This window comes from Spodoptera frugiperda, chromosome 28, assembly GCF_023101765.2.
Source record: "Spodoptera frugiperda isolate SF20-4 chromosome 28, AGI-APGP_CSIRO_Sfru_2.0, whole genome shotgun sequence".
Lineage (NCBI taxonomy): Eukaryota > Metazoa > Arthropoda > Insecta > Lepidoptera > Noctuidae > Spodoptera > Spodoptera frugiperda.
In genome coordinates this window covers 4967766-4983655 of record NC_064239.1, presented here as the reverse complement: position 1 = coordinate 4983655, position 15890 = coordinate 4967766, and the positions used below count along the sequence as shown (strand labels likewise).

Below are 15890 nucleotides of genomic sequence, written 5' to 3'. Positions count from 1 at the left end.
TATGAGCTTTCCGTACATTCAACGGTCAGCTTATACTAGTTTAGTATAGCTTAATCTGCAACCATGTTTACAAGACAATGTAAGGAACATCAAGTACCTAAGTTAAAACATGCAAAGAATGCAAGCATTATGTTCTTTGTTTTCGTAGACTTTATTATTTCTCGTCACGGACGGACGAAAGAATGCACATTTCGATGCAAACGATTTGTTGATAACATTTTTCATGTAGTTGAGTATTTTCTTGTAGTTCTGCGTTCCATTCATGTTGTAAATTGTTGTGTTTATACTTGGCTATAGTTTAGAAAGAATGTACGTATGTGTCTATGTAAATACTTTGCTGAAATCGTACTGCTATATACAATGTTTACTTACCTATATGTAATCTAACTACAAATTAACTGCGCAATCAGGCAGTTTGTCAGCGCTGCTGCGTCATCTTATGTAGATTTTCTAAATTTATCTTTGATTGAAATTTTGTACTTTCAATTAGCCATAAAGTTCAGCTATAATATTTGTTAAAGTGAAACAGCTGTTTTGTACTAACAAATGTACTTTCAAACATTTCTGAATTGATTTGTATTTACCTAAATCGATAAGTGTGGGAAAGCCATGCTTCGGCATGAATAGGCTGGCTCGACCGGAGTACCACGGCCTCTGAGAACACCGACGTGAAACAACAACTAGTTACCCCATTCCTGATTCCTCAACAATCCTTAAATTCCTAACCCTCAAAAGGTAGGCAACCCTCTTGTAACGCCTCTGGTGTTTCGGGTGTCCACAGAAGGCGGCGATTGCTTACCAGCAGAATAAAAACCTATGCTAACGTCGGTCGGTCCATACCTATGTGGTAACGTTCACCTTGGTTAAAAGATCTAGGTTTATCAGAGAGCGCTGCGGCCTAGTATCTGTCAAATAGGTAATTGTTTGAAGTTCCCCAACTTAACTTTATTTATAAAAGAAACAAATCAAATGAGTTGGAGATTCCTTTTAATTCATTGATATTACAATAATCAAAATAGATCACTCGTTATGATATTTTACAACAACAATTACTTAGCTACCGTTAACAATGATATTAATTACCGTACTAAACAATTTAATGTGACCCGACTACATTGGCATCTGACGGGAAACAGATATTCAACACAATATTATTTGATCACAAAATAAAATGAGTCTTAATCTAAACCACGTAAGGTCACAAATTGAAAATCAATAATCACGAGTATTAGCAAAATATTATGTCAACAAAAATCTTTGGAACATAAGTAATTTAGACAATTTTTCATTCAAATAATTTTTAACCCCTTTGTCCAACAACGGATTTATATCACATTTTCTTTTCGTTTTTTATAAAAATCAAACATTACGAAACATCGATGCATAATTTACAGTCATTTTTACATTTCCTTATTTCGCTAAATTTTATTAAATCTAATGAAATACACAGCCAAAGCCTTTTAATGCCCACACATTCAAATAATGACACATCTTATTAAAACATAATCACGCAAAATGATTCGGTTAAAACTTCAAGAGTATTGTCAAAACTAATAACATCACTCTTTGGACATTCTTTTATACAAATTTATATTATAATCCAAGTCACTTAGGGTCTTATGTTCCATTTATTCACATAGGTATACTTTACACACAGTCTGTTTTTGTATACATAGCAAATTATTGTTTAAAGTACACTAGTCGTTTACACTTGATTGACAATGTATAATTATTTTAATCTCTTAAGTACGTACATACATTCTTAGCTTAGGTCACACGGATTAGTATTACTAATATAACCGCCATTTACAGTCTCATCAAGTATAGACACCAGCGTGTCGTGAGTAGGGATGATGATGGTGTAACATAACGTCATCTTTTATCCCCGAAGGGGTAAGCAGAGGTGCATTATGGCACTTAATGCCGCTATACAATGTACACCCACTTTTCACCATTTGTGTTATAAGTCCCATGTAATAGAGTGTGATTGTGAATTAAACTTAAAAATCTATTTAGGCCGTCAGTTAGGTGATTAAAAAATATTAGACACGTATTTTTTATTTTGTCATATAAGATAACAATACTTAGATATAACGTATTAAAGTTTAGGAGTTAGCTAGCGACGTCATTTCTACGTATAAAACGTGCCTAGAAGTGACGTCACGCGATATTTCAAATCAATGTCTATGAAAGTATTCGTTTCCCTAAGAAAATGAAAAAATACGTGTTTAATGTTTTAAAATAATCTACAAGTCGACATTGAAATAAAATATAGTCATCTACCCTATTACTCGAGGGGGTACCACATGGCGAACCGAATCATGGACGTATATCGTGGTGATACTGTCACAGACACGAATGAAGTTCCTCCAACGCCCTTGGTACGATTCAGTGATGTATGGCTCGACCCCAACAGATTCGGGCGGGAAACAACGGTACATTTAACATCACGAATTCTCACTTTTCGCAGCTTAACACATACATAATTTATCAGAGTACTTTCCGTACTAAACATAGCTCTCAGTTCGATCTACCCACGCGCCACACTCAACGATCTATGCTAATATATTGTGCTTAGCACATACTTTTTACAACCACCGTACTTAATATTATCAGTAGAGTATTACATATTTACTTATCCATACACCTATCTATATTGGTTTCAATACTATTATCAATTTGTTCGATAATAAATATAAATCACTGACAATTTTGATCGATATTACAAACATTAATTCTTCTCAGATGTCTCCGTATGAAATCAATGTCCATCCTTTTGGGTATAGATTGGAGATTTATGGAGCTAACTAGAATGTAAGGTGAAGTGTCACCCTTATGTAATTAATAGATCAAGAATGAATAATGGGTAGTGCGTGCCAAAGATTACAGCTTTATGACACAGTGGGCAAGTCTCCGGAATTATATGGATAGGTAGGAACACGCCCTCAATCCCTTGATAGGAAGTTATTATGGCGACTTCGTCCACTATACATATAGATCCTCAAGGACAATATTTTGATGTTATTTTCCCATTATGTTCGAGTGAACATAGATTAGCACTCAGACCAAAATGGACGTGTGAGTGCACGTTAACATTTAAATATTAACAAAGCCGTATCTAACAATGGACAACAATATCTTATGTACAATTTTAAAATCGCATAGAAACGTCTATAAAATAGTTAACACTTTAGGCCGTCCTAGAGTCACTAGTAGCGGTGCTCGGGAGCGTGTCTTGGTCACTGTGGTTCACACAGACGTGTCTCAGGTGAGTCCGCCGATATTACAGTTCACGTGGTACATGTAGGTGGCCAGCTCTTCTCCAGTGAGCTCGTCGTCGACCTCACGAAGACTGGAGTTGGAGATGCTTCGAGGGGAGTCGACGGAGTCGGAGGGGTCATGGATACGTAGTCGCCACGCTCGAGCCCAGTGTCCGTTCCCGCTCGGGGACTCGTTAACGGTTGGTAGGTCGCGCCCGTTGTAACACTGCGCACACAAACAACATAATTAATTTAAAGCAAATCATTATGCATTCGGAAAATAAATAAACATTATGAAATCATGATTATGATGATGCACTTAAATCTTAATGCATACTATATTAATAAACCTATTTGATTATTTTTTCATAATTATTATATTTTATATTTGTTGACGTAATAGGAATAAATAAATAACAAAATATACGGAAACAATATAATAAAAAAAAAGTATTTCTGGAAGTTGAATGTCATAAATTAATATCAGAGTTCTTTATTATCTACATATAAAAATGCAGATGTAGTATGTACGTCAATATGGTATAAAATAACATGAAGAATGAAATATATTATGTGTCGACCTTTCAATATTTTATCCATTTTGTGTCTCTAATCGAGCAGAAATGGTTTATTTTCAACACAATACGCCATCAGGAAGTATAGGGGGCGTTATTGTGCAGACCTGCTCAAAACATTTGATATAATCTTTACGATCGTGTGTAGTAACTTGGGAACTCAAAAGGGGAATACAATACGCATGGTATCCAAACAACGCTTTTTAGTGTTAATTACATAAATAAATTACCGTATTGTAAGGGAACGTCGTCAGTTTGACATTTGTTAAACTGTCAATTTCAATTGACAGATAAGACAAGCGACACTTCCGCTCGAGACAGCACCGCGTCACATTTTTCGGATTGTATTATTATTGGTAAAATTGTGTCTAGCCATAAGTCGATAATAATAATTATTGTGTTCATTGTGATTATTCCGACAACAGACATCGTGGCAGGCCCAGAAGGAGATGGCGGGATAAACTTGACACCTAAGGATTGGCCGCAATAAAGCTCTGTACAGAAAGAGAAATGGAAGGACGTCATAACGCACTTTTCCCTGCAGTGGGTCAACCACGCCTATACCTAAATAAAATAAAATTGTATTGTAATTCGTAACATAACATTTATTAGTAAGTTGTACAGGTGGTTTTATTTATTTATATTATGAACTCCTTTCCAAACAACAAAATAGTGAACCCGATCTTACATTTCGTAGCCTTAAAAACAAAAGTTGAATGGAAATACTATCTGCGACTACAAATAGATTCAGAGACATAAAAAACAGATCCATTTAAATTAAATGCCACGTCTGTACCCCAAATTCTTCGCGATGGCAATAATAAAATGGTGGACCCTTTATACACCTAAATTTAGTACATGAAACGAGTGTTCCGCATGGAATCTTGTATATAAGTAAATAATAAAAAGAGGCTTAGCGATATTACCGCAAACACCGATAAAAATGTAAAATGAATTGGTTTTTTGGAATTTTCCTTATGAATAACCTTTTTTCAGCGCTTCTTATCGTAATCTTAATATAATAAATGCTAATGTGAATCTGCTAGCAGTATATACACGCCTAAACCGCTAAATCAATTTTGATGAGATTGGTATAGAGATCATCCCGATTATTATCTATAGGAATAGGGCTGTCGGTAAAAGATTTTCTTTTTGTTAGAATCTTCTCAATCTCATCCAAACCAGCCCAGTGTGATTTAAACCAATCTGGAGAAGTTTCATCAATACCTACCTAATCACAGAACAGAGAAATACTATAATATTCATTATTGACAAATAAATACAAACGAAATTAAGCTTAATTATGTTCCCCATAAAATTCTTAATACCTACGAAAATAAAGGTTAATTCCCACGTACCCTCTTCTAAACACATTTTATGTGGCTATTATATTCCAGAACTGACATTAAAATAAACGTTTGGACACAGTATGCACTAACACTTAATTTAATGAGTTTGTTTGCATTTCATGTGATATTTTCACGACTATTAAGATTAAAACCCCTTTTCACGTTGACATATGACGAAGTGTAGTAGGCTGCGTAACCAAAGACCTATATATCCCAAGCCATTAACAGGTAATAACATTGAGAAGCTTTTTATTATGAGCTTCTAATGGCAGAGGTGAAATGGAGTAATAAACAGCACGTAGTTTTGTTTATATTTCTTCGCTTTTCAGCACTCATAATCTTACAGAACAAAATTCGCAAAAATTCGGTCTGGTGCAAAACTAAATACTGATATCCTCAAATGTTTCGATTCATCTATACTTAGTCCTTGACTATATCGGTGATAAGTCTTGACGATTCTTCCGCTTTTTTTTCCTTAGAAAAAATCATCCAATGACTTTTCCAGTCTTGCACAAATTTTCCGCTAACTATGCACATATGCTGTGCATAAGACCAAAAACCCTTCGACATATTTTATCCCTGAAACTTGTAGATTTGTAGGTAGATCAGCTAGACTATTCTGTAATTTTCAATTCGATGAGACTCAATCCTATTCTCGCCGGTCATTGGTCAAAATTATTCTTATAACCAATGACAAGGCGGACAGCGATTAAACTGACTTCTAATGTTTCTAATTACAATTACAGAATAACCTAGCTGTATTTTCACGTCTATCATAGTGGTTCACTTTGGGAGCCGAGCCCATTGCAATAAATTATAAATAGCCTTAATATTCCAAGCACAGCACACATATTTGTTTAAACGCTGATTACAATAATAATCGCTTATTAATTTTCGAGGCACGTTTTTAATAACAATATCCATTTGGCCATTCATTAGCTTATATACCTACTTATAACGAGGACATACATAACCCAATATTAAATTCTGGTATATTTATTTGTTGATATTTTATAGATTTCATAGTAGCTGACATTAAAATTAAGAACACTGGTGAATTTATAGCAAATTATAATCTACTGTTATGCATTTTAGTGAACTGGTATCTACTAGGTATATCTGTTATTTTTAACTCTAAAAGAATTTATATTAACATCGGTAATAAATGTCGGAATAAAATGCGACATTTTATAATCATAGTTTATGGAAATTAATCTTAAAAAACCTGGTTTTTGTAACGTATTTAGCTTATTTTGTTTATAAAAAACAGTGCGATTTAGGTCTAGAGATTAACTGATGCTAATGTTAGCAAAAACGAAAACTTAAGCAGTCTTGAAAATGTTTTATGGCAGGAAAAACCAGTCGTTATTTCCAATTCAGGCCCACGCAATATTTCAGAGTGTGCCTTAATAAATCCAGGGCAATATTATCACGTTAATCTTAAGAATATTTAAGATGTTGACGTTAAATAAAAAAAGGTATTAAATCTAGAAAATTGCCCCAAAGATTCCTCAATAAAATTCCGAATGTGATAAAATGGACATAACGTACGGTCAAGGGCAGATTGGTCTTTATAGCATTTTTTAGATACCTTCGCTCAATAAACTTTAATTTGTATTTATTACTTGAGTTGAGGTCAAAATCGTGTTCGGACTAAAATAAAAAAGTAAAGTAAAGTTCGATCGGGTTTATAAATAAAAGAAAAACTGCGTCTCGTCGGTTGTTCCCCGTTTGTGTAAATGTGTGAGTGTAACCACTAACCAGTGAATAAAGCAGTACCTACACATAAATTTTCCATTAAATGAATGAGTAATTGACAGACTACGCATTAACGAAACTACTGGATGGTTCTAAAAAGCAAAGATTCACAAACTACTTTCTTAACGATTTACCAGATATTGAAACCAAATGCGAAACCATTTCGGTCTCTTGTTTACTATTATCATTAAAACAAAATTTTTACGCACAAAATCATATAGCTTAGTAAGCTGTCCTAGATTTGTATTCTTATTTATGAACTGTTATCAAAACTAATTTAATACGATAGATTCTGACAATAGACAGGGCTATTCATTTTCGTTGTTTTTCAAAATCTTCATACTCCAAGTATGAAGATTCTAGATTAGTCCTTCAATTGCTAATGTATCTACGAGCGGCCATCTTCTTATTAAATGCTGACTTTTAAATTAAATTATTATTATTATTATATCAATTTACAAAGATATTAGATACTAGTTTTTACAATCAGTTGCCTTCTTAGGCTAAGGACAAAAACGTGTCTAAAATGTTCTTTAACTATGTACCAAGTCTAAAATGTTTCTTTGTCAGAAACAAGCTCTATAATTTTGAAGATATTATTGTTAATATTACATTTATGATCATGCCACTGTCGAACAAACAGATATTTATTTAATCCTACTTTATTATGTACTAAAACCGTCTTACAAAATGCTTTGAGGCCTTAGTATGAGTTTGCTTTACGTTCAGCGAGATCGACACAAAAGCTTGTTCGGCGCTGTGATTCGTTGGAATTGGCCAATCACAGCGCCGACCGCAGTCTCGTTTCAATCTCGTAAACCGTAAAGCAAACTCGTACTCCTTGTTCCCTGAAATAAAACTTTCAATTTCGCTTATTAATAGTAACTTTATACAAGAAAATAAACACGTGTAATATGCCAACTGTCCACGCCATAATCCTTTAAGTTAATTTATACTACATTTCAGTATCTATATTTCATCGTAATTATTAAATTGTGTATTTCAAATAGATACACAAAACGGATAAAATATAATACATAATGACTTTGTAGTTTGTGTAAATAGCACGGATGTATTTGACAGTATATACATAACATGTAATACGGTATTGCAGTTTTAGACATAAAGAAATATAATCAACATATTATGAACAAATAAACAGAATTTACAATTAATACTATGTAGTTGTTACAGCGTGTTTATTTGTCACGTTGCTATTAAAAACTTTAAGTGGACTTTCTAATATTTAGGTATGCCTAATCAAAAACAAAGATACGGTTTAATCATAGATTTTAAATATATATTTTTAACGCCCTATTATTATTTTCTGCATTCTTCTGCTAGCAACTTATAGGTGGCTACACAATACTGTACAGTTTTAACTGAATCAAATCAAAAGATAAAAATGTACAGTTATATTATAAGGTATGAAGCGTGCATTACACTTTTTGCATAATTGACAAATTAAATAACAAAAACACCGACCAGCAATACACAAAAAACAATACAGGTTGTGTTAATAAATTTGACATTGACGTAACTGGAACTGCATCGAATTTATTATTTCGTGCGTTCATGTAAATAAGCATTAAACATTAGATATATCACAGAATCATCAGACATGTTTATGATAAACCAATGTGACACGGAGACGGTCTATTATCATAATTTGATCATTTACAATAGGAATATTAAATATAATTGTTTATAAATTTGTACTATGATAAGATAAAATATCGGATGTTTGCGTCATTGTTCTAATAATTTTAATTGATTTAGTTATTTTTACTGTTCATTTGCCGTCAATTTATTTTTACTGTCAATGACACTTCCCGTTCTTTGTCCAAAATGTCATCTTAGGAAATATTTTAGATTTTTTCATTGTCATATTTAAAAAAATAAGTACTCGTAAACTAAAAGTGAAAGTTCAAATTATGCATTTTTGTGATTCAGATTTTGCAATTCTCAAAGTACCAAACCTGTTGGTAGTCTAAGTATACATATGAATGTAATAATATATTTTATTACTTTGACACCTGCTACATGTTTCAATACTTCAGTTGTGTAAGTAGCCATATAAGATGCAATTAGTCTTGTATATTTTATTTTGTAAAAATTTCGTCTAGATCTAACCACGTTACATAAGATTTCTGCAGGGATTTCAGCCACACATACTGGAGACATGAAATATTATAGTAACTCGTAGTTTCTTCACACAAATTCGTGTGTGTTGCTTTATTTACCCATTAATTTTTAATCTCATACTGCATTATAAAACCATTATCAAATCTACATACCGTTGCATATGTTTTTTTGGTTGGACAAAAGCTAACGACAAGCAATCTAATTGATTGTCAAACGTTTCATTAAACAAATAGGTATAATACGCACACCTTTCAATTACCCCGTCTAATCACCATTAGCCAACATTTTGGAACAGTCGCTCTGTTTAGATGACCTAATCCATTAGTCTGGCATGACTCATTCAATCCCGTTCTATAGATAAACAATTGATCACAAATGATGTGTCTACAGACAGGTGGGATAGCTCTCGTAATGGTGCATGCCAATTTGCAACGTAAACATTATGGGGTATGAATCAAATCAGCTTATATTATGTGCATATGCTTTTAGAATGACCATTGATTAAGATTTTGGGGAACTCTAAACAGTTCACACCCTTCTAAAAGTTTGTATTCTATGCTCAAGAAACATAAATAGATTAATCAACTCATCAATATGAATATTAGTCTAATGACTATGAAATCGTTTCCTGTGTAGGCAACGTTTGCACAAGCATTTTTGGATGCATTTATAAATTATTCAAATGTTCAAGCTTTGCACTTTTAGTGACATTTTTGAAAACATTAACCTAAGGTCTGTTTAGATAGTCCAAAGTTTATTAGCATCAATATACATTTATAAAATACAGTACGACTTGTTATAGTTGCGGTCGTCGCGTCGTGGTGTCTAATTTGAATCACAAATCAGTGTGATATTGGGTAGGTACAATTTAAAATTTGTTAGTGTTATTCAGTGGTCAGGATCCCTGCTTAGTAGCAGGCAATAAAATACATCGTTTGGACTTTAAACAAACGGTACAAATTGGGTATTTTTAGCTAGAATTGGACACATAAATGCGGAATGTTGTTGGGTCTATAGTCCAAAACCAATTCAACTGACTCCAACGCATATACGACTAAAATTTTAAGAACGTTTCTTTTTATTGCGACCCATAAAGTTCAAGGACCCCACGGAATAGATTAGAATGATAACATTAATATATGATTATTAAAATCACACCGCATAGTTATGTGACAAGTGATTTTAATATTTCATACTATTCGTTTCGACTTGATATTTATTTATATCATTATTTAAGCAACAGAGTGTAATTAAAGCAGTGACATTGAAGTTTTGACCCGTGCATTGAATTAATTGAAGGTGGTCCTCGTTTTTTTTATTCTATTTGTAATATTAATAAGGTTGTCTATATAATTTGTTAAGAAATGTGAAATCAATCTTATCAGATTCAACATTTGTCATTTTTGTTTCGATACAAACACATATACACATTTTTAAAAAGTAATTTAGATGTCGCTGATTAGATCGCTATCTCATTCAATCATGATATAATCAATAACATGATCATTTGATTTGTGTAAGATAACATGCACTCTTATTAAGATGTATAAGATAAGATGAATATGGTAATGAGTTTTACTGATTAATGTTAGTAAAGCGTTAGTTACCGTCGCCCATTGTTCCCATTTAGTATTTGTTTGTGGGCCTGACCTCACCTGCGCTCGGGGTGGCGCATCATACAGTTGTGTGGTGGCTGTGGAGAGCCTGCGCAGGCGGCGAGTGCCCCGGACACTGGCGCACGCGCCGGCCCCGCCAGCGCGCAGCCGCTGTGACGCCAGCAGGGCGCTGTACGTCCTCCCCATGCGAGGCCCTCCACGACCGCACCACGTCGCCAATGTAACCTGCAACAAGAGATACCTATTAGCCGTAAAATAAACACTTCTGGACTTAATCATAAATATTATTTGCTACACGATGTTTGTTCCAATTTCTGAAGCTGAGCAATCTTATATTACTACAATATTATACAATATTTGTTGTTTGCTTTCAGTAGTAAATACGAACTGAATTTTTCATGTTTTAGAATCAAGTAACTGTATTGGCGAAACCTTTACGTTTTGTCTTCTTTCTAAACTTGGTACGGTACTTTATTTAATTTAATATTTGGGTTTTTTGGGAATAGCGCTGTGAAAAATAATACGTTTATTGTAATATCTACTCGATTATATCTAAGTATACGATTAGGTTTCCTAAACACCTACCGACTCACACATGTGAATTAATTTTGGAAACTCATGATGATTAATTATGAATGACATTGAATTATTCATCACCTAGGTACCTACTGCGCAATTTATTTGGTTAAAATAAAAGTAAGTATTCATTCCAATGAAGTAAAGACGAAATTCGCATTTCGTGAATTTAATTGACGTGCAATGTGTATAGTAGAGCGCTATGTAACCTCTTTCGTGAAACAAACTTCATTTGCACAGATATTCTGTAAAAGATTTTTGAAATGTTTCCAGTATATTCATGAAAGACTTTTAATTAAACTTTCTACGCAAAATTGAATATGTCCAACAGAATGCGGATACACGGAAATTGACACGAATTCTTTTGTTCACATACAAAACATTTGCTTTATTTCCCTCACGAATGAAAGCTGTAATGAAAAACAAAACTCACATGTTTACAGGAAAATATAAACTAATTCTGTCTATTCATATTCGTCTTGTCTTAACTTTTATGTATCTACGACTGTTTATCTTCGTGGACTACTAACCTACTAATTCTTATAGGAAATCAAAACAAAACAACTTTCAATCCTGTTGCTATCTCTTTTTGATACGTAGGTACATAACTTAGGAATGTTAAGTCGTCCTTGTTATTAGTTCGACGAAAGTTAGTGGGGTCGATTTACATAAAATATTGTGAGTATTTGCGATCTCTGACCGGAGCGACGCCGGCTCCAGAACTCCATTACACCCTCACATTTCCAGTCCAAGGCATCCAAAGAATTAAATTAGATCAAGATAAAAATACCGAGCCACGACGGAATTTTTTAATGTCACTTTTACTTACGTAATGAAGTCATTTCATTAAAGTTTTATCTTAACAGAACCGAATGTCTTGTTTGCAATTAATTATAATGATATTTTAACATACATTTGTATTAACAATTGCATTGGTAAGTCTAATTTGTAGGTCATGACGAACTAGTGCAGCTAGTTCTAGTATTTATGAACCAGGAATTGGCATAATTATTAATAGACGAACTGTGACGGAATTTCAGTAATTGCTCATAAATGGTGGAATGTCTGTGATACAAATTCTTGGCATACACAATAATATTACTTAATCTTGAAACCAGTTCCAATAATAATCTTTTAAGCTTTAATATTTTAATACAAATCCGCTCAGTTGTATTTAATGGAGACAATAAAAACACCTGATATTGGTACGCATTTATGACAGTTTATGACCACATCAAATTTATATGTCGGTCGCTTTTTTATTGGTGTTACATGTGATTTGTATCTGTTGGGATTCATCGTAAACACGACACTAGTGAGTAAGATAAACTGAAAATAAGAGTGATAATATTTGCCATTTCCTATTTTTCATTAAGTACACCTTAAAAATAGTTGTTGCAAGTGCGACAGCCCTGGGGTCTTCGATTCCCGTGTCGGGTGAAGTATTACTGGGCTTTTTTCGGATTTTCGAAAATTTCTGGCAATAGCAATAGGCTCACCCCCTACTACATGGGACTTACAAGATACAATAAATACTTGAATACTTGAAAGATAAATTGTGAAATGTGGATGTACATTGGCATTATGTGCCATAATGTGCACCTCTGCCTACCCCTAAATCAGGGATCAAACCGGGGATTAAAGGCGTGACGTCATAAAAAATATACCTTAAAAAATCTATATTTAACGCTCCAAAATATAAGAAAGTTTTGCAAGACTTATTCAACAAAGACGATAATATAATTTCTACCTACATCAAAAGCACAACACAGATTTAGGAACGTCCCAACACCCTATTATTAACATAGACAGGCGACAAAATGTTGTTTAGGCACAATTTGTAACTCAATTTAGTCACTTTGATAGCTTTATCAAAATTCCAGTGCCACTGAGAATCACGACGACTCTTAATAAAACAATGTAAACAAACACATTACGACGCCTGTGTTTGTTATTTTTAAAACGAATTTGATACTAAACGGACTATAAATATACAGCTTTAAGTAAACATTTTGCGACAAAATTTTACATAAAGAACATTGGGAGGATCAAAGGGTAATACTGTTTTACAATTTTGTATCTTCGACGGCTATTGTAGACGGTAAATCTTTTCACGTTATTTTCTCTTCATATAAATAGGTATATAAGGTGTTCTAAAATTATCTGCCACGGCTTTAATGGAACGTAGTTTTGTGTATAAAGATTATAATAGTGAAAAAATGTCTTGCAGCGGACCAGTTAATTCAATTTGGGAACATAAAAAAGTTAATAAACATTGACTACTCTGCATAAATTGATTCATAAATACGCACGATGCGTCGTTTCTGTGAAAACAATTGATAGCAACAGAGAAAGTCAAAACATAACCAACACATCTGCGTATGTGTTTGTTATGAAAGAGCTATTTATTCACTATTAAAGCCATGGCAGATACTTTTAGGACAACTTATTTACTACGACGGCACTGGACAAACTTCTGCTTAGATATGTATTCTTAAGACAGTTGTTTAGGTCCGTCTTTTAAAAAAGTATATACACATTTTGAACATTCTCTCTTTATCTGCGTATGTGTGTAAAGGGCAATTATTAGAAAGGTCGGTAGTAACGTTACGACCCACTTTACAGTGTTCAATAATCCGATTAATATACATAGCAAAGTCTCTTAAAAAAAGAAGTTTGGCCGGTTTGCGATACTTAACCTCCAGTTAGTTTAACTGTTATCCAACAAACGAGTAATTTGTTATACGAGTAAATGTAACGTTGTCCTTTAGTGTTAAATATTTTACCGTAGCGGTCGTGTAAAGCCGTCAGACCACCACAGATGGGGCCCAGTAGGGCTGATGCCTGATCCGGAACTGCGGACTACCTAGCGGGTTTACCGGGGCTCCAGCTCGAAAAGCAGGAGTAGGAACGAGGTGGTTTTTAGTCAGTAAGTGATACTCTCTCTCTCTCTCTTCTTTCAGTCTCTTCTTTATTGTAACTATATTTACAAACACAAATTAAACTACAAGCCCAAACCCGCAACAACAATTTGTAGATCTCATAACGCTTAGTATTCGTGTGTAGTGTCAAAATCTTGGCTCTCTATGTATAATGAAATCTGATCTCTTTTTGATCTATTTTTGGCGTGATTTTTTAATTTATTTTCGATCAGCAAGTTTTAGATTTAAATAAATCACTAAATAAACTTTTAATTTATGCAAAGATTTAGCATACCTCAAACGTGTCAAAACTGCATTTGGAATTTGGTAATAAAATTTTAGGCCGTAACTTATTATCAAGTAGGACATCGAAACAACTAGTATACTCGATTATGTATATTCGATTAGTTTAAATCTCAAGGCTTACAATGCTATAACTATAAAAAATCGATTATAATACATTTCAAAATTACCATTACACATAAAATGGATGACATTATTGGTTTAAGAGTATCTTAATATCTAATCTTAAACGATGACGTGCACAAAATGCATAATATTTACGATCAACTAAATGATAATTTTGTAAAACTAACTTTGAAATTAAATCGTTTAGATAACGGAATAGGTTTAAGTCAATGGCTTTATGTATAATATATGAAGATCTCTGCATTTTCAGGGTGATCCAAAATAATTTGTGTTTGTAAATGTATCTAGAACCAAATTATTTGTAGTATAAGTACAAGAAGAAGAGTGTGATTGAATACTGCATATAGTGCATAAATATGTACAACTTTACCCAGTATAACCTAATTTTATCTAAAATCAATTGCTGTTCTTTAGTCTCGCTAAAACTCGAGAACGGCTAAACCAATTTGGCAAATTTTGGTCTTGAATTATTTGTGGAAGTCCAGGGAAGGTTTAAAAGGTGAGAAAAAAATGTTTAAGGCGGTACGAAGTTTGCCGGGGCAACTAGTCTGTAATAAATATGGAAGGCAATAATTTGATATTTCGAATGAGTTCAATACCGAAATCAGTCAAAAACCTAGCAGACAGCTGACGAGAGATATAAAATTACTACCTGTTATTACAAACAATACGTATACCGGCTTGGTAACAAGACCATTAATTATGTGTAATTGACGGGTAAATACGGGAACTATTGGACTAAAGGGTTTGTGTAATAAAATAATTCGACATAATACATATTTCAACATTATTCTGTAAAGTGTTGTATATTTTTTCTTTTTCTCAATTAGTTGTTGCTCCGAAACAGTGTCGCTGTGGTGAAATTGTTCTAATTATTGTTGAACTGGTTAGTGCTGAAAATGAGCACCGTGACTCGAGCCATCGTGCTCCGGCTACGGCATTTTAGCTGAAGTCTGTATATGTGGATTTTTTAAATTATTTTCTTGTTTTGCCTATATATTATCTTACAACGGTGCGTATAAACTATTTTTCTTTCTTCTTTTTTTATATTACGTATTTTCATCACAAAAAGATATGAAGATAGTTTATTAAGATATTTCTATTTTTAAGGTACGAATGTTTCTGTGTAAACATAAGTGTCTGTAATTGGAAAATTTATTGTGACACGATAAATTAGTGTCACATCAGTCGCCGGTTTATGATCCGTATAAGTGTGAACAGTACTGACATTAATGTCTGACATTTATGTCACAATTTTAGT

At 33.4% G+C, this 15890-nt stretch overlaps 1 protein-coding gene across 2 annotated transcripts in view; it reads right to left on the bottom strand.

Annotated features, from left to right (window-relative positions):
• Positions 1-970: 970 nt before the first annotated feature.
• The window catches only part of LOC118264924 (pyrokinin-1 receptor-like), a 103998-nt gene continuing 89078 nt past the window's right edge, over positions 971-15890 (bottom strand). The window contains exons 5-6 of one of the 2 annotated variants that reach the window (XM_035577588.2): positions 10738-10928; positions 971-3486 (exon numbers count right to left, since the gene is read on the bottom strand). In XM_035577588.2, the coding sequence (XP_035433481.1) occupies positions 3291-3486; positions 10738-10928 (387 nt within the window). In that variant the 3' untranslated portion in view covers positions 971-3290. The remainder of the gene's footprint in view (positions 3487-10737; positions 10929-15890) is intronic. The other variant, XM_035577587.2, reaches the window with a different exon arrangement.